Source organism: Notechis scutatus, chromosome 4, assembly GCF_049901735.1.
Source record: "Notechis scutatus isolate UNSWTSFEM ecotype Mainland chromosome 4, rNotScu1.2, whole genome shotgun sequence".
In the NCBI taxonomy this organism is placed as follows: domain Eukaryota; kingdom Metazoa; phylum Chordata; class Lepidosauria; order Squamata; family Elapidae; genus Notechis; species Notechis scutatus.
In genome coordinates, this window is record NC_142012.1 from 145,928,377 (window position 1) to 145,951,324 (window position 22,948).

General features: G+C 36.4%; 1 protein-coding gene across 7 annotated transcripts; it reads left to right on the top strand.

Moving 5' to 3' along the window:
• The first annotated feature begins 555 nt into the window (after positions 1-555).
• Positions 556-21,497, top strand: MLF1 (myeloid leukemia factor 1). Of its 7 annotated transcripts, none has more exons than XM_026665586.2 (10): positions 568-725; positions 6,023-6,173; positions 12,353-12,397; positions 12,520-12,564; positions 13,247-13,291; positions 16,465-16,554; positions 17,540-17,668; positions 18,552-18,711; positions 18,950-19,082; positions 19,850-21,497. In XM_026665586.2, the coding sequence occupies exons 1-10, from the start codon at positions 682-684 to the stop codon at positions 19,959-19,961; spliced, it is 954 nt and encodes a 317-aa protein (XP_026521371.1). In that variant the 5' UTR covers positions 568-681; the 3' UTR covers positions 19,962-21,497. The 7 variants fall into 7 exon arrangements, with proteins under 7 accessions (XP_026521396.1, XP_026521371.1, XP_026521345.1 ...); XM_026665560.2 differs by having other exon boundaries at positions 16,468-16,554; XM_026665569.2 differs by lacking the exon at positions 12,520-12,564.
• Positions 21,498-22,948: the final 1,451 nt, after the last annotated feature.

Here is a 22,948-nt window from a genome sequence, read left to right on the forward strand (position 1 = left end):
ACAATTATTATAACAGATTCTACAGCACACAGCCAAATTGGAGCCCACCTCTCAGTCTCAAGATGCTTTTATTAGCACCATAAAGTGCCCCAGATTATTGCCTTTATATTCATTGCAATTTAGTAACTTAATCGTAGTCGTAAATAGATCCCATCACATATCAAACCAAATCCAAACGTTCCGTTATTTTCAGAGAGAGAGATGGGCGACTCAATGAATTCCGTTTCATTGCGCACTTGCTATTTCTAACGTGGTTTTCTAGCCGCAGTTGTGTTGGTGTCTTCCTTTAGAGATTGCGCAGGATGGCTTTTCTGGGGAGGTAAAAACGGGATAAAAATAAGGAATAATAAAGGGAGACCAGCGGCCCCGAAGTACGTCTCCGCACACAAGCCGACCCCCTCTAGCCAAAAAGCTCATCCAAGCCGGAGGTATTGCCTTGGAGCCAGTTGCCATGGTAGCAGCAGCTCTGTTCTATTATCGTCCGTCGCCATACTGCGCGCTCCCCGGAGCCAATGGGAAAAGAGAGGCGGGATTCCAAGGGGAAAGGGGCGGGGCGAGAGCGGGTAGGAGGTTCTTTTCTAGAGGCGGTCGTCGGGCGGCCCCAACGGAAAGATCTGGCGGTCAAGCGGCGTTGAAGGCGGAAAGAGGAGGAGGGCAGAGGCCTTTTCGGAGCAGAAAATCATGTTCGGGCTCTCCAGGGTCTTCGAAGACGATCCCTTCTTCCGGTGAGCAGGCGCGGCCTGGGTTGACTTGCGGTGGGACTGAGCGGGGAAGGCGGGGGCCGCGATTAGAGCGGCGGATAATTTCCCTGAATGAAGCCGCCTGGGTTTCAGCGGAGGGGGAGCCGCTCTGCGGACTAAGAAGCCGGGGGCCCCTCCGAGGACGGCCGCACCTGCCTTCGTGGCCTTTTGAGAGCCGGGCGCATCGAACTATGTATCCGTATACCTGGGATGCGGCGTGCGGAGGATGGGCTTGCAGGGGGCCGTGGAGGAGGAGGAGGAGGAGCAGGGACCGCCTTGCTCAATGCGCCAGCGGAGATGCAACCGCTTTGCCCCTGATGCTCCATCTTCAGTCCCCCGAGGTTAATATTCATATATTATGTCTGCATGTTAGCGGGATCTAAATAAAATAGAATATTGCAGGAAGGGACCTTGGAGGTCTTCTAGTCCAGCCCCCTGCTGAAGCAGGAGACCATTACATACCATTTCAGACAAGGTGACTGTCCAGTCTCTTCTTAAAAACCTCCAGTGATGAAGCACCCACAACTTTTGAAGGCAAGCTATCCCCACTGGTTAATTGTCCTTACTGATAGGAAGTTTCTCCTTAATTCCAGGTTGCTCCTTTCCTTGATTAGTTTCCATCCATTGTTTCTTAGCCTGCCCTCTGGTGCTTTGGAAAATAAGTTGACCCTCTCCCTCTTTGTGGTGGTCTCTCAAATACTGGAATGCTGCTATATCGTATCATGTCACCCTTAGTCTTCCTTTCTTTAAGTGGAGGTGCAACCCCCCCGCCCCCGGCCTTTCCTTCACTTGGTGACTTTTGGGGCTTTGGACTTCATGTCTATGTATTTGTGCATGTGCTTGCAGATAGGTATATTAGCAAAAGGCAGACTCTTCCCCTTGGTCCACAGGCCAACTCCCAAAATGGAGAGGATTAGAATTCAAAGTGGTTTTCGTTCTCCTTCCCACCATTGGAACTGATGAAGCTTCTTGGATGAGAAGCGAAACATTATCTTCTTCCTTAAGTAAAAAAAAAAAACAACAGTCCAGTTGCCTTTTGAAAAAGCACCTTTGAGACAACTATGACTTGAATGACTAAGAATCTCCACAGACATTTTTGTTTTGTTTTGAAGGATGCTGGAATTTAAAGGCTGAAATGAGCATTTGAAGCCCCTATGTTTAAGTAGATATTTTGAGTCTTAAAATCCAGCTGCTGACCCTCCCAAGGCAAGCAAAACTGTAGGCTAAATTTCTCAGGATCCCATGAGGCTGCAAATTGAATGATGGTAGGCCAAGTGCAAACCATACATTTTGCACCTTTGGTGTAAGTCAGAAAGGGCTTTAGGCAATGAAGAGCCTACTAACTTTCTAGAGGCCTCTTCATGTCTGCTTTGAAGTAAGCATCTCTGAGGTACATAGTGCCTATTTGCATATAATTGTATATAAAATGTAACTTGGTTTGCTTTTCTGCAACCTTCCCAACATTATGAAACTGCCATTGACCTTCTTGTATGGAATGAGAGAAAGCTACTCTTGCTGCGGCATGTTGGAGTTCCCTTGCAGATGTTTTACTCTTGTGTTTAGATTTCTGGCTTATATTTTGGTGAGCAATGTTCTGAAACACCACCAAAATAATAACATTTATTTAAAAAAAAACTCCTTGTGGCTTAGATTTTGATTATTACATTCTGAAAATTCAAAGATAAAATTGAATTCTCATATGTTGTGCAAAAAAGAGGCAAAGTTTTTTGTTATATTTTAAAATAACTCCTTTTATTAAAATATTTCATTAATTTTGCGAAAAGTATTTGAAATTCTCAAAGTTTTTGCTGCTGCTTCATATATGTTGAATGATCTATTTTTAAAAGTCTGTTTTTAGCTCAGAATTTAAATTTTTACCCTGTAACAATAATCACTGGCTCTTAATAGAGAGTTAGCCATTGTGTACTTCTGTAATGTTATATTCTGCTAAATGCTCACTATATACAGACCTACTGTAAATATGAATCCATTAGAAACTTTGTTTAGTATCAAATTGTAAAAGTAATATTTTAACATCTAAACTGCATTTAAATCTGTTTAAAACTAGATTCCACTAATTTATGTTCATGTAAGCTTTTTGCTTTCACAACAAAGCTTACATGAACATAAATTAGTAGAATCTAGTTTTACAACAATCTATGGAATCTGCTTTCACAACAAATCATAGCATCAATGACAATCCATTGTCGTATTTCTGAATATGGGTTACTAACTGTTTACAAATATTCTTAAGTTGGGTATTTATAAGCAGTCCTGAAGACTTTTACCATACTTGGAATTGTATGGTGATGAAACTTTTTATCTGTATGACCTGCTTTAGCCAAAGATAATTTTCAGATGCCATTTTTGATTTATCATTTGAGTACTCAGTCAGTTTCTAGTTATTTGAGAAACTGCCTGTCCACTGTAGTTTCCTGCAGTTGTCCTGTTCTGAGTCCCATTGCTCAGTGTCTTTTGTGGAACTCAAGAATTGGGCCTTCTCGTCCTAATACCTCCTTTTGAGAACAACATTCCCCTGAAATTCTTATTAGCTCCCCCCCCACTTTATTCAACATGCCTTCAAGACCAGCTATTCCCCCAGGCCCCAGATTACAGTAGATGCTGACTTTAAGTGCTTTGATTTTAGTTTGACTAGTTTCTCCAGTCTCTTTTAGGTTTTGTACCATTGTATATTTTATTGTTCTTTTGTTAGCTTCCAAAAGTTATAATAAATTCAATTATTGTGTATTTCAAAGAAATAATACATACATGCACACACATACACATGCATATTAAATTTTATGGATTAATGTAATATCTATACCCAAATCAGGCTTCTATATTAATCTGGCTCATTTCCAACTTTTTCTAGGAGCAGTATGTTTGGCTATTAATTTTGCAGTACTGTAATTTCTCTGCTTAAGGTACAATTGTACGTTAGTTACAGATTATATATAAGCTACAATTACACAGTAGTTATACAACTTTTGAAATCAGAGGACAATTTTACTCAATGTCAGCAGCTGTTTTGATGGCTCTGACAGGGTGTTAAGACTTTATGTCAGTTTTGTTGCCAACTTCTAATGTAATAAAATCAGTGGCATTAATCCAGAGACTTGCATGCTCAGACAGGCTGTTTCCTTGGTATTCATCCTTTTAAAAAAAATTATTTAGTCAACATGTAGAAGTCAGAAAGTAACTTGGTTTTTTCTTTAAAAAGATTAGTAGACTGAAAATGAGCAAAGGCGCATGTGACTCCACATTAAAGAAATGTAGGTTGTTGGGTTAACCCATCGTGCTGATCAAATCACTTTTGCAAGTGATTTTGAAAAGGAGGACAATTTCCTGTCATTCTTTCTGTTGTCCATGTACCTTAAAGCTCTGCTCTAAAAGTTGGAGAACCACTAAACTCAGTTCCAAGAGGCCATGGAAAACATATAAAGGAGGAGAGACGGAAATTCCACTGGACAAATAGATGCCCTCATACACAATATTGAATTAACCCTACTGTTGTGGATTCATTGTGAATGAGGAATACAATACTGAGAAGAAGAACCATTCTTATTGGAACTTTCATTGTGTGCCTCCTTTAAAAGAAATAGGGACCCCAACAATGGAGAAGGAAAGGTTTTCATAAAAGTTTGAGGTTTGAAATCCTAGAAATCTGATTTGCTATTCAGTTTGGGTAAACTAGGCAGGTCCTTGTCGGTATACTTGGGATGAGTTCAATTGTTAGATAAAATGACCTTTTAGAAGAGGAGCATCTCTTCTTGTGGAAGGAGGTGAAATTTTAAGGATGGAACTGATTGGGGGTAAAACATTGGGGTTTCTTTAAGTTGCAATTCCCTTGTATGGGCTACTCTCTTAGCTAGTGAAGAGGCTTCTATTCTTTGATTCAGGGAACTTTATCTGAGGGCAGGAAGATTCAATTTGGGTCTGATGGGATTAGGCAGCAATAAACTGAGTTTGACCCTGATCACATCTAAAAAAAGGGAGGAAAAGGGTACAGCCTCCATTTTGTTTGTTAGGTTTATTTTCTCTACCACACTACATTAGCCCTTCTGGATTGTGTCCCCAAAGTTCTAAACCTCTAATTATACTACATCTGGTTTCCTTGTAGTATAATTATCATCCCATTCTTCTCCTTATTTCTTTGAATTTAAAAATGCATAGCATGCATTCCCTTGAGCATTTTGGGAAAAATATAAGCATGGCATGGAGAAGCAAAGCAGGTGTTTATATTCGTATAAATGAATATGCTGGAAATTTGGATAAATGTAACCAAGAGTTAGATATTATTATAATAGGTAGTAGTGGGTATATATACACATATTTTTTTAAAAAATAAAATATAGTGGGGTTTGCATGACATTAGTCATAGTGACTGTCAGAAAATGTTTAAATATAAATACTAATTCTCATTTTTGAGAAGTACTATTTTGCATTCTGTAGATCATGCAAATTGCTAGCACTACTTCACTATGGGAGTAAGTTCTAAAATGATAAACTAGTATAAAAGCTTCCTCTGCCTCACAAGGGGAGGATTGGAATTGACAGTCCAGAAATACTGTCTAGGATAAAATTGGTTTTATAAATGTCTCCTTGATTACACAGCTGGGAAGCTTTACTAGATCTCAGACTGTTTTCTGGTCCTGCCAACTTTTTTCCTGAATAGTGTAGACAGCTGCAGAAGCAATTTCCCTTCTGCAAAAGGCTGCCCTATTTTTGTATAGTCCACTACTGGGACAGAATGCTGTACCAAATCAATGTTCTAATAACTTTTTTTATAGAAAACACTATAATATAAAACTAAAATATCAAATGGCAGCTTTCTAATATATGTATAAGCGCCACCAATTAAAACAATGTTCTGTATTTCAATTTAACTAATGTATTGGAATTCACTGATGTAACTTGTATGGTATTAGTATATTGAAAGGAAAATATACTCAATATATTGCAGCAAAATATACCTTTCATTCTGTTGATTTTGAGAAGTCAAATCTTCTGTCTTTGTAATTGAATGAACTTATGACAGTGGATACATAGATCATGCACACTCCCTGTTTTACTGATTTACTTGTTTTAAATATTCTGTCTTTTAATCTTTCTTGGGTATCATAATGTAACATGCAGCAGTTAACTCTGAAAAACAATGTGATCAGTGAAAACTATGTAAACTCTCTGTAAATAGTGGCTTTTGTTATATGTTGTATTTGAGAACTTTGCATGTTCTCTAATGCAGAGATAAATATTTTCTAGCTATCCTATTTTATTTTCAGGGATACATTTACTGCCCATAATGAACATGTACAACATTTATTTTCTGAACCTTTTGGGCGAGATCCATTTCTTTCAATTGAAGACAGACAAGGGGGTATACATCACAGAGGACATCCCAATTCTCAAATGGCCTTGAGAGACAATGACAAGGTATGTCTTTTAGATAATGTCAATTTCAGCTTTACTACTCCTGTGTGTGAGGGGGTGGTGGTCATGTTTTGATGGAAAATATGGAGATTACAAAATTCTTACTTGATTTTTAGTTCTGAAGGATTACATTGATTTAAACCATTATTTTAATTCTGAATCCTTTTCTTTTCTCACAAAGTGAGATAACTGAATCTTTGGAATTTATGTTCTACTTTAATACTACAGGGGTTGAAGGACAGTGCTAAGGTCTGTAATCTATGCACTGGAAACTGATATAGCTTACAGCAGCAGAAACTGTCACTTGCAAGTCAGAAGGGTAACTGCCAGATTTTTTTTATTCTTACATTTGTACTCAGGGACATCCTTTGAAATAGAAATACCCCATCTGCCTTCTAGGCTAGAGTTACTCCTTTTTTTCCTAGATATAGAAAGATCACTATGCCTTTGGCCTTTTGCTGTTTTGTTCTAATTATAATTGTGGGATTATATACCTGTAAGAAAAGTAAATAAAAATACATGTGATGCTTCTCCAACTTTGTTTTTTTATATTATATTAAATAGCTGTTTAATTCCAGAAAATACTATAAATATGATATATAAATGTGTCTTGAACAATACCTGCAATTTATCTGGCTCTTAGTTGTCATTAAATGACAGTAACAAAAATCCAAATGTCTTTGCTGGTATGCACTTAAATAATATTATTACATATGCATCACTGTCCGGGAATGAATTAAACAAATTATTTAGCAGTGAAGTCTACTTTTTCGGTGGATCAGAAATGTTGGAGCCTTCTAATCTAACTAAGTTGGGAAGGACAGTACAATAATAACATCCATTTTGAATTGCTCTTATGTATGAATGGACTGTAAATCAGTTGCTAGGAGCACAGAGTTGCTTTTATGAGTTATTTCTGATTAATCATGTCTGCTGACAGATTGACTTTGATCAGTTTAGCAGAGAGGCAACTTCACTCCTTCCTGAAACCATGTGCTCATCTTCAAAGGTCTATTCCAGAGAGATGCCCCAACCTCAGGAGAAGATTTGAGGAATGGAGAAAGGGGCAAAGAAGCAAGAGGGATGCGTTGAGTCAAAGTCCATGATGTGTATGAGTATTAACGCTACCAAATTGGATTTTGCTCAGCATCCAGAAAGAAAAAATTCACAGATCTTTAATTGAGATAGAACATTGTTGGTACATGTTATCATTGTAACATTTTTACCTGCCTTTTCAGTTGGAAATGACACAAATTTACTTTATATGTTTTCACAAGTCAACTCAGTTTCCTCTATAATTAATTTTAATTTTGGTAAGGCTTTAAAAAAGTATACATCAATTATCATTACATCAGCTCAAAGCATTTTATAGTCAAAGCCTTAATAACATGTTCCTATAAACATTATGTTAGTTTATAAGATTTGGGAGAATTGGCAAAATAGGCTAAACTGTCACCAGCATGGAACAGGCAGTTTTGGACAGTCTTGCCTAACATGTAACATGCATGTTTTGTCTGGACTGAAACCCAAAACATACATGTTCTGGGCACAGGTGTTCCAAAGTGGGAAGAGTAGGAAAAAAGGGAAAGCTATTGATGGAAGAAATATGTGTGGCTAAAGGAAGCTAAGAGATAGAAGAAAGATCTGACAGGAAGATTGGGAGATGTGCAGGGACACAACAATATGGATAAAGTGACCTTGCCCAGAATATTCCCACCAAACTTCCTTGCCACAATGTGATAGATCATAGAGCTAACATAGAAAAAAACATTATTTTATGCCTATCCCTATAGATTCTGTGGGAATCTATATTTATCATTACTTTTAAAATGCATGTCATACCTTTAAAGTATCTTGGCATTTTGATTATTATACACATGATTTAATGCTCCCAGACAATTAATTTTTGTGACTGCGATATTTTGTGTTATGATAAGGGCACTGAAGAGCATCTCAACCTTTCATAAAATTATGACAGAATGCAAACATGAATGTGGCTATATTAAGAATGCTATTCTTTCTCAGGAACTAGGGGAGGGGATGAGATCTCCTATTGTTTTGATGAATACAGTCATTCAGAAGCTGAATGATAGATAGCATTATGCAGCCAAAAAGCTATCTATTATAGGGAGTAGAATTCTTCTAGTGATGGTAGGCTATAAATCTAAATTTGCACAGTCTTTGCATTACTACATTAATTTACCTAAAAAATTACAGGGTTCTATGTTGCTATACAATTCTTTGCTTTCCCCCATTTTTCAACAAAGGAAGCCTGTGCTGTTTCCAAGGATTATGGTGCTTTTGTGAATTATTTGGTTTACTACATTTCTTTCCCTTAAATCAGCCCAACATTTTCACACACCTGCACAGCTGCCACCACACTGGGCTCTGAGTCCAGTGCAGATGCTGATCTGTGCCAGGCTTGAAGCTGCCTCTGATGATGCTGATCCAGGTGCCGATCTGTGCCAGGCTCTGAGCCGCTGGTGGCATGGCAGCAGCGGTGGGAGGTGTGAAAATGGGAAGCCCCCAGCTGTCCTCCCTGACGCACTTTGCACTCTGCTCACCTCTTGCTCATCCACCTATTTGGCTCTCCCTCTGGCCACTCATGGTGAGTTGTCCGTGCAGCACGTTGGCCATGTGGATTTGTCCTGTGGCAACTTGGCACCTGTGAGTTGGCAGAGGCATCTTGGCGGTAGTGAGTTGGCAGCAATGAGCTAGCCACGGTGAGTTATGCTAGACCCATGGAACAATCATTTCCTCATATTTGTTGTAGTAATATTCTCATTGGGCTTAATCACAGTAGTGTTTAAAATACCCTTTCATTAAGAAATTAGATATTAATATTCTCCCAAAAAGTATACACTGTGTGGCTTTGGCAAGTTGATTGCCTTCAGACATTGTTGAATACAGATTCCATACGTTCTAGTTAGCTACCATTAGAGTTGCTGGAAACTGCTTATACTTTGACAGCACATTATTGCTACTACTAAGTTCCTAGCCCATGTATTAATAAAAAAAATTAATATACCCCAATATTTCATAGGTACCTAGTAGAGTACCTGGAGTTATGCCTAGGCCTCAGTATATGCTCCACGTAAATTCTCCAGTTTGATTGTGCATAAGGAAAAATTTTCAATTGTATGACTAAAATTTGTATTTGCTTCAAATTTTAATTGTAGAAGTCAGTTATGCTGTGTAAAATGAGATTTTTTTAAAATATGGGATGAGGAGAATATAACACGAAAGTAGAAAGTAGAAAGGAGTAGAGGTAAGTAGTGTATGCTTTGCAAGGGAATAGGCGGAGATAAATGAGTCATGAGATAGAAAGAATAAGCCATAAATGAGTAGAATTGTTGAGTGATTCTGCTTGTGAACAGGGATCTTGTAAGCACATTGTATATAAAGTACTGTAAATTTGCTGAAAACATGCGGAATGACCAGTATAAACACGTTTTTCATGTGATGCTTTTAGTATAACTGTATCCTTCACCCATGTTTTTGGACATTCTGATGTACTTCTAATTTATTTTTTAAAGGATTTATAGACTGCTTCAGTTGCATAACTCTAAGTGGCATACAGCATTCTCCTTACATAAATATGAAGATTGGCTGTGCTATCTCTATTCAACTTTCCACAACTACTCCTACTAATTTCTTCTGAAGTCTCAGTCTGTGCAGTCATTTAGTCTGACTGATAGTTTTTCCATCCAGTCATAGTTAAGTCTGTTCTCTGTGTTGTGAATGTACCTGCATTCAGTAGTATTTATAGCCTCATCTTTTTATATGTGTACTGGCAAGTAACTTATTCGTGGTGGATTTATAAGCCAAAATATTCTGTATATTGTGACAGATTTACTCAATATGTCTTTTCAATGACCTTTGAATCTGCTGACATTGTTAGGATTCCATGGCTATTTTTGTATTTTACACAATCTTTGATTTTACAACATAATTTGCTTGCCTGCAGACTATTTCCCTTATTTATTTTAATTGTTGTGGTCAGCAATTTTTCTCAGCTTGCTATAATTTATTAATTAAAATTTATGCCTTGAAGAGGAGCAATTTTGTTGATGTATTCAAAGTTTCTTTTTGTACTGGCTAATCTCCACTGAATCTACATGGAATTGAATATTTGGAAACATGAGTGATGTTTATAGTGCTTAACTTGATACTTCAAAGCTAGTTAGAAGTTTTTTAAAAGATAGATATAGAAGCTTAAAGTATAATCATTCATTAAGCATGTCTATTTCAGTTTGAAATTAGATGTGGCAGAAGATGCAATGTTTGTTCATATACCAAATGAAAGTATAGTGCAAGTTGTAACTATGATTTGAAAAGAAGCACAATGATGAGAGCTGATAACTTTCCCTTCCTTCACACCTGGCACATAACAACTGCCTTCATGAATGCCCTAGGAGTTGTTCTGTCCCAGGGTGTCTGAATTCAGATGAAAACAAAAATGAAAATTGGCTCCTGGATTATAAGAAGGCTGGGGAGATTTATTTGTTTGTTTGTTTGTTTCTTCAATTTCTATGGCCGCCCATTTTAATCAATGACTCTAGTCTAGGATGCTTACTATTCAAAACAGATATGTTACTGTTAAAAATATTTGAAAACATTTTAAAACAATAAACAATAAAACCAATACAAACACCCAAAACATCCAAATTAAATACACATAGGAGCAAGATACTTGGTCATTTAGCAGTATAGCCAGTAAATAGGATCCTTGACACATTTGAACACCCAGGCCTGGGAACATAGCCAGGTTTTTAGGACCTTACAGGTTTGGGGGCCATTCTGATCTTTGAAGGGAGAATGTTCCATAGAGTTTGGGCTACTGCAGAAAAAGCTCATCTTCTATCTCCACTAGACAACATTCTTTGACTGACAGGATATGCAACATATCCATTCTACTCAATCTGGTTGGAAGGGTAGAGACTCTTGAAAAAAAAAGTGATTCTATCAGGTACCCTGGACACAAGCCATATAGTGCTTCCAGCATCTTGAATTGCATCCAGAAACACATCAGTAACCAGTGCAACTCACATAAGTGTGCTATGTTATGTGTGCTATGTATTTGGCACCATCTGCACAGTTGCATTCTGCACCTGTTGAAGTTTCCAAACAGTCTTCAAGGGCAGCCCCATGTAAAGGGTGTTATTGTAGTCTAACTTGAAGGTTACACGGGCATGAGTTACTGTGAGCAGGGTCCTCCCAGTTCAGGTATGGGAGCAACTGGCACATATGAAGGTGTGCAAAAGCCCTCCTAGCCACTTTTCCACCTGTTCTTCAAGCAGGAGCCCCAAGTCCAGGAGGACACCTAGATTTCACATTGGATCTGTCTGTGATTGCTCAACCCATCCAGAATCAAAGTTGGAAGAACCTTGTTGGGAGGGGGGAGTGTTGTCCAAATACTCACAACACTTGGTCTTGCTAGGATTGTCTCATCCAGTCCCCAAGACCCTGGAATAGTATGTCCACGGCTTCACTCAAGAGAGGCCTGGGGTAGAGATATAAAGCTGGGTGTCATCTGCATACTGGTGATATCTCACCCCAAACCGATGGATCATCCTACCCAGCAGCCTCATATAAAAGTTGAATAGGAGAAAGAACAGAGTGCTGAGGCAGCCCACAAAATAAGGGCGCAGGCTAGATCTCTCTCCCTCTATCAACACTGACTGGAACCGGTCCTGGAAAAAGGAAAGCCAGCACAGAAATTGTTCCCCCTCAGTTCCCTAAGCTGGCCCAGAAGGATTCCACGATCAAGGCTATTGAATGCTATTGAGAAGTCAAGAAGAACCAGGTTGGATGCACTGCCTCCACCCCACTCCGGCCAGAGGTCATCCATGAGTGCGATCAATGCCATTTCAGTCCCAAACCCTGATCTGAACCACAAGAAAAGGGACCAAATAATAATCCTCATCCAGGGTTCTCAAAAGCTACTATGCGACCATATGCCATGAAACAGTAATAGATTCATGATTTTCCTATCCCAGTTGTTACATTGTTCCCTATTGCCCCTTTTATTTAAAGAGGTTGTATGGATGATCTCTTTGCCCTCACATTTTTCATGTTTTAAGATTGATTTGGAGAATTTCTTGATTTTAATCTATGAAATGTGTATCCTTCTGCAACAATTATTTTGCAGCAATTTACATAAGTTGATATTTTTCTTACAGGCGATGAGCTGTTCCCTTATGCCTTTTAACAGTTTTGGTGGCATGGTTAGTATACAAATACAACACACATTTAATCTGAGCATGCCTTTGTTCCCCTTGAATTTTCTAAACCATAATAATTTTTAAACCAAGCAACAATTTTGAATGAACTGGTGCTTCTCTTTCAGGGATCAAGTTTTCCATTTATACCCTTTGGCACTTTTGGTGGCATGGTCAGTATACTAACAACAAAGATTGCTAAGATTTGGTGCTATGGGCATTGTGCATTAGCATTTTTATTACTTTTCATTTTCATTTTTTTCTTTTTGTCCAGAAATAAACCTTACATTTATCTTATTTTTTCTTACTTATATTTTTTTTCACTTTGCTAAGTGAATCCTTTTTAAAAAAAAAAATGCTATATATATTTATATTATTATTATTATGAAAAATAGGATATAACCCTTCCAATTGTAGTATTCTTCTCCCCCCCCCCAAGGGATCTTAAGAAAACTTTGGAGTGCATTGGGATTATGAAGTAGTAAACATAGTTTACATTTAGTTTATGGTAAAATATATATGTAGGTGGAAATTTATGAATGTTTGAAGCGAATAGATGATTCTTTTAAAAAAAGAAAAGGTGAATAGGAAAATTAAGATTTCCATTAAAAAAGATGTAGAAATGAGGACTGCAAGATTCTTAGCTAGCTTAATAATACAAAACTTTTGCTTTTTTTAATGTGGCAAAAATGTTGAAGGTAATAAGAAGTACACTTGATAGAAAATGTGCAGGCTTCTTAGTTATTTTAGTAGCAGATTTCAAGAAAGTTGAGTCCAGGTGCACTCCCATTCAGTTATATTTTAAGGCCATAATATTAATGCTGCAATTTATATGATCTACAATTTTTCTTTTAGGCCATGAGTTTTCCGCTTATGCCTTTTGGCTGTTTTGGTGGCATGGTTAGTATATTACACACACATACTTATTTATTTATTTTTTTTGGTGATGTGGACATGTCTATTTCACTTGTTCTAAAACTAAGCATCTTGCATTTTGCTTTATACGTACATTTTAGTATGCTTGTTTCATTTTGTGAAACTGTTTTGTGTGTTTTTTTCCCCTTTTGGGGAAATCATTGTTAAAATACCTATTTAGTATCTGTGGAGATTAAAATGATGCTATAATTTCCAAAGGCATCTCTTTTATTATCTTTTATTTTCCTTTCATATATAATAAAGCTATGAGAGGAATAAAAACTCAACTTCCAATGCCTTTCTTTGTATTAATCTATATTATATAGTGAGACTATATTAATAAATTCATAATATAGTTATTTATGTCATTCAGCCGTATCTTTCTAAATCATTTAAACAAATATAAAACAAACAATATATATACTGAACAGGTAGCAATTAAAACCGGGGTCAGTTATATACTGAGGTCACGAGCTCTTTGAACATATTTTGGCTCTTTTGTCACAGAACAATTCAAGTAAGCATATTTGCTGTAGGGAAAATATGCTTTTATTTGTCCTTTTTGAATCAAAGTAAGCTCCAACTTTTTCTGTCCAAGGCCATTATAAGAATGTGTGAATGATGCTGTACCATGATTGTGTTTGAAATATATTACTTGATCAGAAAGATCTTTGTGCCTCTTTCTTTTGGACCTGCTCAATGGCTTTTAGCATGGAGTTAAATATAGGATTTATATTGTTTGAAAAACAAAGCAGTGAAAAACTGGCAAAGTTCTGCATTTCCTATTACAATAATCTAATTTCTGTGAACATTCCTGGCACGTACATTACTGTACATGCTGTACTGTACTGTAGTTTCTTTCCAAAACTACTTTCTAAAAACACATCACATTAGTCTGTTTTTTCCTCCATCGCAAATATCAAAATATTAATTTCTTCTTCCATAATTAGTGTATGCAGTGTATATTGGCCTATACTTTTTAATGGAGACTGGGGGAAATCTAATTAAAAATGGCCAAGATATCATTTGAATATCTCTGCAGGCCTTTTGCTTCCATCTTTAATTCTTAAATTCTTTTCTAATGAAAACATTTTGCTTCAGTTTCTATCAATGTTTTTTTCTTGGGCATACCATTCATATAAAAATGATCATATATTCTTTATGTAGTATCCTATGAGGTTTGCTAATTGGGAAATACAAGAAATATAGCACTTAGACACAACCAACATTATGAAAGCATTAATGCTCCGTTCATTAATTGGGTTTTCCCTCTAACTGTATTAAAGTTTCTCAAATTTCAGAGCAGATTTAGAAGAAGGGACAATTTGTTGTCTCAGCAAAACCACTCTGCTGTCAGAGACACATCATTAGATGCAATTCCATCAATGGATTCCTAAATATAGCTTAACTTTTATAATTGCAAATGATAATTTAAAAGGTAGAGACTTTATTGCCTAATGAAGGTTGGGAAGTCGGTTATAAATCAAAATTACTATTTATGATTTTTATATTTTTACTGTCAGAGGAAAAGGATTGTTAACATGTCTGCTGAGGTCCTGGAATAATTCGGCCAACCGAGCTGTTGTATACCTGTATTAGGAATGGGAGACATCATTTTTGTTCTAATCAAAAATTTTTAAAAATGACTCAAATGCTGTAGTCGTGGATTTTAAATTTCAACCCTTTGTTACCTTTTGTAACTTCCTCTCATCCAATTTTGAGAACGTCCAAATTCTATGACACTCTAGCACAGGGAAAATATAGAAAGAGAGGGAAAGGGAGAGAAAGAGAGAAAGATCAAGAGCGCACGTGTCAGATATTTCAATGAGTTGGATGTTCTTTGGTTTCATAGAATTAGAATTTAGAATAGAATAGGATAGAATGGAACGGAACGGAACAGAACAGAATAGAATAGAATTCTTTATTGGCCAAGTGTGATTGGACATACAAGGAATTTCATTCAGTTTTCTCCATTCTTGCTTTCTTGCTTGTTTCATTTTGTATGTGAGCCATACATTTACATGCTAATATTTTCAGTGAGTTTACTGGGATTCCTATAACATTTTGCCTGCTTCTATAGCCTTCTCTGTGGTCTGTAAAGGTGTTAATGCTCTGGCTGGAATGTTGGTAACGTGATAGCAGTGTAAACAGAAGTCATGGTTACTGCATTCCCATTATAGATGATGGAACTGAGTCAACAGTGTGCCATACAAGTGTTGTGTTCTGTCATTAGTCTGTATCTTCTTTCACATATAATTGTATTCCTAAATTGCATATTCCAAATCACAAAAGAGAACCTAGTTTATGGAGTGATTAATCAGCTCTTAAATTGACCCAGACGTAGATAGCCATTCAAGAAATCCACACAAAAAGAAACATGTTTTTCTGCACATGGCTAATCATAGCCTAGTGAAGATTTCATTTTGTGCTTTTTAGCTTGATAGTAACAAGCATAATCAACAAGCTTTGCCACTCTATTCTAAATTTTCTTTTTCATAAAACAGATTACAGTGATATTTCAATTCACCTAATGATATAAACTTGTTTTTCATATGTTTGTGAAATAATTATTGTTGTGATAACTTGTTATTTCATTGAAAACTTAATGGCTGAGAAATGAGTTTAAAATCTATGAAATCGTATTTTGATTCAATTTTACTTAAAGTTAATAAGGAAAGCCTTTCGGATACTTCTATAGATATGTATTTGTATACCTGGTCCAACAATCTTCTCTAGGAACATATTTGACTAAAGGCCAAACTAGATGTGATGTTGGCTGTCCCACAGTTTGGAATTTCACCTACTGACAAAACTTGGAAGTGACACTTTAGGAGATGTGGTTTAACATATTCTGGCAGTCTATTCTTATACACTACCTTGTATATTAGCTTAGAGAAATTTCCGGCGGTTTGTCTTGTTTTACTACAGTTGAATTGAGAAGAATATAATAGAAAAAGAGAAGTGTTTCATAAAACACCAAGCATCACCTTCATTTTCTATTTTTTTTAAACTGTTGCTCCTCTTAATTGCTATATCTTTGTCCTATCTTCTGATGTTTGAAAAAGTAAGCTTCTTCCCACCTGTGCGTGAATGAATTGTAATAAAATTTCTGAGTTTTGAAGCATTTCATTGTTTCTTTTTCTTCCTCTCTGTTGAAGCAGAACATGAATTTCAGAAATCCGTTCTTTGCAATGGACAGAATGATGTCGAACATGAGAACTGGTATGATGGAAATGCAAAGAAATTTTGTAAGTTGTTAAGTTTTTATGTTAATTTTGTCATGAATATTATTCATTAAAATAATAGGAAAAAATAGATTTTGTTAGAGCAAAGGTCCCAATCCCAGTCTGTGGCCTGGTGTGGGGCCTAACCTGTTCTGAACCAAGCCATGGAAGTGGTGAGAGCACACAGGCGCACACAACCATCCCCTCTCTCCCCCCTCCCCCCACTTCTGCCTCCGCCAGTCTGAAAATGCTGCCTTAGAGAAAGAGGTTGGTAGTGCATTATTATCAATTGATAGTTTTTAGTTTCAGTCTAAGTTGTGTGTTCTATAATGAAGGAACTGTAGAGCTTATCTACAGTTAGAATCATTTTCACAATGTAATGTGGTACTCTCTTTGGTTTCATATCCCACCCCCTAATGCTGGCCTTAGATATATCTAATTGATGCATTTAAAAAGTGGATAGAAATGCCTATCCAGCCATGAAGATACGTCTTTAAATATGCCTAACTGATTGGTGCATATTTGTGGTTAGCTTTTGACTGCCAGAAAGAAAGAAATTAGTTCGGAAAAACTTTCTTTCAAACTGCACGAGAGTAGACTTTTACTCATTTCCAGCATCTGACAGTTCCAAAATCAGTTCTTCTGTTAAATTAAGCCTGTTTGCCAAGTGAATGGGTAAGTTTGAATAATGCTTCAGAACGTTTTACAGGCCTGGGATATTAAGTCAATTTTGTAGATGTGGTTGCATTTCCTAAGATTCACTTTTTATTGTCTTAAGTGCAGCATTAATGAAGTCAACTGTCCCTCACATTTAGTTTGATGTGCATAAATACATGTTTCTCTTGGCAGTTACAGAAAAATAGGTTTGCCATAGTATTCTCACAGGATCTTTCCACCCAGTGTAATCTATAGTCTTGTGGTAGAGGACTGCAAGCATCCATTAAATATTGGCTTCCATTCTGTACTCTAATTGTGTAGTCTTTGCTTGTTTTTAAATTATTTTCTTCAGGATAAAATGGCACTTGATCCAAATGCTCACTCCTACAGTTCTTCCTCAGTGATGACCTATTCCAAGAAGGGTGACGAACCGCCAAAAGTTTTCCAAGCTTCAGCCCAGACACGGACTGCTCCAGGAGGGGTACGATAATATTTTGGGAATCCTCTCCTAACTAATAATAGTATTACTCTAATTTGGTATGTGCTTCTAACTCATTAGGCATAAATGTATTATTATGCAATAGAACAAAGCATTGGAAAATTAGTATAAACGTTTGAAATTAAAACTTGACTTTGAAGCGATGGCATGATGTTTAAAAAACCCCTTCATTGATTTGCTCATAGGTGCTGCCATCTAATTTTGAATTTGAACCTTTAACGTCAAGTTCATGAAATATAGCATGCAAGCAAGATAAAACTGTTGAAAATAGCCCACAGTAAATCTCTTTAGCGCTCAGCCAGTACTTCTTTATCAAAAAGCTTCTAATAATATACTTACGGGCATGCTGATAAGTAGTAGCCAAGATTGTCGAGATAGTTAGTGTTCCTTTCATGTGGCAAATAGCAGAACACTCTTTATCTCTGTAGCTGAAAAGTTCCATTCACTGGCTATATTTAGATAAGTTATGATAGTTTTTGAACCATTCTCATGAGACACTGTTGAAACCTTAAAATACTGGAATTCATGCCTAGTTTCTCTATATGTGAATCAACATACATGCCAAGGCCATAATTCAGAGACATGATTGTGCATGCAACTGAATTGTTTTATGTGCGGTTTTTGCTGCTAGAACTGCTCTCTTCCACCTCCGCCCTCAAGTATAACTTCCGCAGCATAGTGAGTGATATGTGCTCATAGCGTAGCCTTCTGCTCTTGTCATGTTTATTCTGTGATTAATTTAGGCTTCGTATATATGTTTCCATGATTTGTAGAAAGTTTACTTGAGAGGAGAAATCCAGAAAACTAATCAGGACGTTTTCTTCTTATTACATTTTTTTATTTGTTTGTTTTTGCTTTAATTCAGATTAAAGAAATCAGAAAAGCTTGTAGAGATTCTGAAAGCGGGTTGGAAAAAATGGCCATTGGTCATCATATTCATGATCGTGCTCATGTAGTTCAGAAGGCAAAGAACAACAAAACTGGTGATGAAGAATTGAATCAAGAATTCATTAATTTAGATGAAGGTAATTAGCCATGCTGCTGGCTTCTATTTCTTCTATTTCCTCCTCCTCCCTCCCCTCTTTCTTATATGATCAATGTTGTTTAGATGGCACCATAAGCATATTACCTGCATACATATAAAATGGTGTATTGTGCATTTTGTAGATAATTATGTATTTTTTATTAGTGCAAAACATCGAGAGAGAGATACACACTTTCAGATGAAGAAATTTATAATTTAAAATTGCAATTGTTTGCCAGGAGAAGCTCATGCATTTGATGAACAATGGCAAAAGGAGATTCTGAAGTTTAAGCCCTCTGGAGGAAGACACAATATAGATTCCCCAAAACATAGAAGCATTCATCATGTAAGCAAGGAGGATGCTCCAAGGAGGTATACAATATAATCTTTCTTGTTTTGCCTTACACTATTTTAAGAGAGAGAGTCGTAATTCTTTTATGATGTCATATGTGTATAAGGATTCTATGCTTATTTTTCAGGAATGCATTCAACTACTGTGTACCTTAAGCACCCTAATATAAAAATATTGGCACTAATTGTCTGCTAGTTAGTTCAGTTAAAACCTACAAAAGAAAAATATCAAAACAGAAAATCTGTGGGAAAACAGTACTGCCCAAGATAGGGATAAAGAACATGTCCTGCAAACATTGATAAATTACAACCCTGGGTATCCCTTAGTATTTAATAGCTAAGACTTTAGCAACATGTTGTGTGTCACAAGTTTTCCACTCCTGTATTGGTGCAGTCCTGGTCCCCTGCATGTTTGTTTTCCCCAGCTCTGAATGACTCCATCTTCATAGGATTACAGGTGACGCCAATTGAGGTGGGACGTTGCACTTTAGTTTTGCAAGCCATCTGAAAAACAGTATCTATATATAACAGTTGTTTCTTTATGCACAGGTGTCAAATTTGCAGCATCATGTTCCCATCACGTGATATTTCACGACTTTTCCCCCATTTGCAGAACTAGGGTGGGCGTGGCCTGCATGTGACACATCCGGCCCACAGGCCGCCAGTTTGACACCCCTGCTTTAATGAATGGTTAAAGGTTTTGCCCTGTATATTCTGTGTTTAGCTGATGTTACATTGTATAAAATAAACCTCAAGTATTCCCTTTTTTGTTATCCTTGTTTTTTCAGGGAGAAGATGCACCCAAGAACAGCAATAGAAGGACCGAGGAGACGCACACCTTCTCTTGAAAAACTCAGTGTCAAGGGATCACATGTTCCTCTCAAACCCAGCAAAAAATAATTGTGTTGCTTTTCATGTTAATATGGTTGTCTGGAGAGAGGACACAATAATTCTGGATCAACAAATAAGACCAAGCTCTCTGTTCCTAGCATTAGTGACTCTTTTTTTTTCTCTTTTGACTACTGAATGTTTATGTCGGTTTCAGCTTCTTGGTAACACTTGGCTCTGAACAGTACATGAAAAACACTGAGACCGAAAAGTACTTTATGGCTTTTTAAAAGAAAATGTGGAATGTTACAGCTATTTTCATTAACACCCAACTGTTCTAACAAATATGGGGACAAAGTTAGCATTACAAATATAGTACCAGGTTTCAAGGACTTTAAATTAAAGCATTGTTACAAGCATTGTAACTCAAGAAGCAATACTGGTATGTATGCTTTTGGCAAAAGGCCAGTCTTTCAAACTCTAGGTTACAGTTGAACTGCAAAATCATTAGCCATTATGTAATAAACATAATGTCAATTTTCTTATTATTACTGAAGTCTACCCAAAATTAGTTTCCCCAATATATTACATGAACAGAATTAGTACCTTAGTTATATTTTGGGTAGAGAAAAACAAAACAAAAACATGAATCCGAACTAAAGTATTTCACTAGGAGGGGGTTCTGCCATCTTTGCGTAAAATATTTAACCCAACCCATTTTAGTTTCTTTGGATTTGTAAAAAAAAAAAAAAAAAAAAACATTCTGCTTTGATTGAAAGTTGTGTTCTAAATTATTGAATTCCACATTCTAATTATTATTTTGATGGAAAAAGTAATAATTTTTACAAACAATGATTTATAATAGGAAAAATGTTTTTTTTTAATTAGGATTGGGTCAGATAAATAGCAATGTAACGTTCATAGGGCAAACAGGAATTCAAAGAAAGTGGTAACTGAAGCTCATTTCAGTTTTCGTATTCCGTACTGGAGCAAAAAGGGTGCACAGCTGACATCAAGTGATGAAGAATTTCTGAATTATCAATCCATTTTAAGACAGTTTTTAGTGCCACTCTCCTTCTTTTTCTTGAAGATACTTTCCTCTTGTTCATAATTATTTTGTTTGTTTACTGATTAATTAGTTCATTTTCATGAAGCTGAAGGGTAAGCTAGAGATGCAAGTTTTGCAGTAGGAAAAGTACAGATTTACTGAAAGTAGTTGTCGATTTAAGCAATTCAGATTAATAAAGCATCTTATAATGCAAAGTCATATTAAAACACGGATATTTGGATTCATTGTTTATCAAGGCTTGTCAGTTTAGATATTGCTGCTCTGTAGGGATAACTGGGAAATATAGTTTTGATATCTGAGCTTCAGTGTTGAAAGTTCTAATATTGTGATATCTTACTAAACATTTACTAAGTAAAATATATGTACCTCTGCTCTTTCAAGGTATGTAACTTAAGGTATGTATATGTATGCCATTCCTCTTATTGAATAAACACTATGCTATATTAGATTGACAATTTTAACTTAAATCAATCTTTCAAATTTCAAATAGTTCTTCATTAACATGCACTTTTTTGATAATAAAGAACTATTCAACAAAATGTGTGTGTGTCTTGCAGAAGAACTGGTACAATGCTGTGCTGAAATTATAATCTATAGCCTACTTTCTTAACTAGCATTTATAAGCTTGTTAACCCTTTCTATTCTCAAAGATCTCTGGCCAGAGTACAAAATATAAAAGAACAAAATAGTGTAAATATATTAATAAATTATTTAAGGTTCTTTAGCTTTTCAGATTTAATAGCTGTTGCTGAAAACATAAGTCTTTTCTATGGTTAGGGAATATTAAATATTGCAGCACAGGTTTATTCAGACTTTAAGATTATGTACAGGTAGTCCTTAAAGCCAGTTTGTTTAGTGATGATTCAAAGTTACAACAGCACTGAAAAAAATGATTTATGACCGTTTTTCAGACTTACATCCCCCCCATGGTCACATGATCAAAATTCTGGTGCTTGGCAATTGGCTCATATTTATGATGCTTGCAGTGTCCCTGACCTTCTGCGATCTTCAAAGTCAGTGGGGAAGCCAGATTCATTTAACAACCGGATTATTAACTTAACAACTGCACTGATTCACTTAACAACTGTGGCAAAAACGGTAGTAAAATGGAGCAAAACTCACTTAACAAACATTTCTCTTAGCAACAGAAATTTTGGGCTCAATTATAAAGGACTACTTTATATCCTGGGGTCAAACCAAGAATTGCAATAGACAGAGTGAGATTGCCACTTATTTCATACTTTCCTGCTGTTACTATGGAACTCAGTAACTTGTGGTTCTCAGTAAGAAAAGTAGCAATTCATTTTACAAGTTTCTTTTAAGCAATTAGCTGAATAGTATGCTTGCCAGATATTTGTATGGTCATTTGGGAAAAAATGTTTAAAATTGCCTGACTTGTGAAATATTTCAATATATAGCAGGGAGTAAACTGTTGGCAAAAGTTTTAGATACATTTCTGTGTCTTTGGCAGCAGTTAAATATGAAAGATGCTCAAAAGGCCTATCAGTTATGTGTGCTGGTGGCATTCCACTTTCTCAGTTTAGAAGTTCCAAACATAGACTGGTGTGGCTGATGATTCTCTGCCTGAAAAAAAATATTTGGCTCCTGTTGCCTAGCTACACTGCTCTCTCTGAGTTAAAAAAAAATTCAAATATGAACAAACTCAAAATATAACCCTTTCTTCATTTTGAAGTCAACAGATACAACATAGTCTACATCTATGTGGCTCTAAATCACATTGTGCCTTTGTCATTGTAAAGAAGAAAAATCTACCTTGGAATAAAATTAGAATTCTTCTTAGTTCGATACAGTATATTCTCATGATTCATTTTGTAATGGAGTCATTGATGGGAAGTCTTTGGAAAATTTCATTAAAATTTAACATGAACTTAATCCATCATCAAACACGATTGCTGAGTTAATCCTCTTTTCTGAATACAGTGTGGCTGACTCATTTGCAGTGTATGCACCTGGATGACTAAAGTGGGCA

Coding starts and splice junctions, on each gene's coding strand:
- MLF1 (XM_026665586.2), top strand. CDS start 682: ATGTTCGGGCTCTCCAGGGTCTTCGAAGACGATCCCTTCTTCCG. Junction 726..6,022: donor GAAGACGATCCCTTCTTCCG/GTGAGCAGGCGC, acceptor TTTTATTTTCAG/GGATACATTTACTGCCCATA. Junction 19,083..19,849: donor AAGGAGGATGCTCCAAGGAG/GTATACAATATA, acceptor TTGTTTTTTCAG/GGAGAAGATGCACCCAAGAA.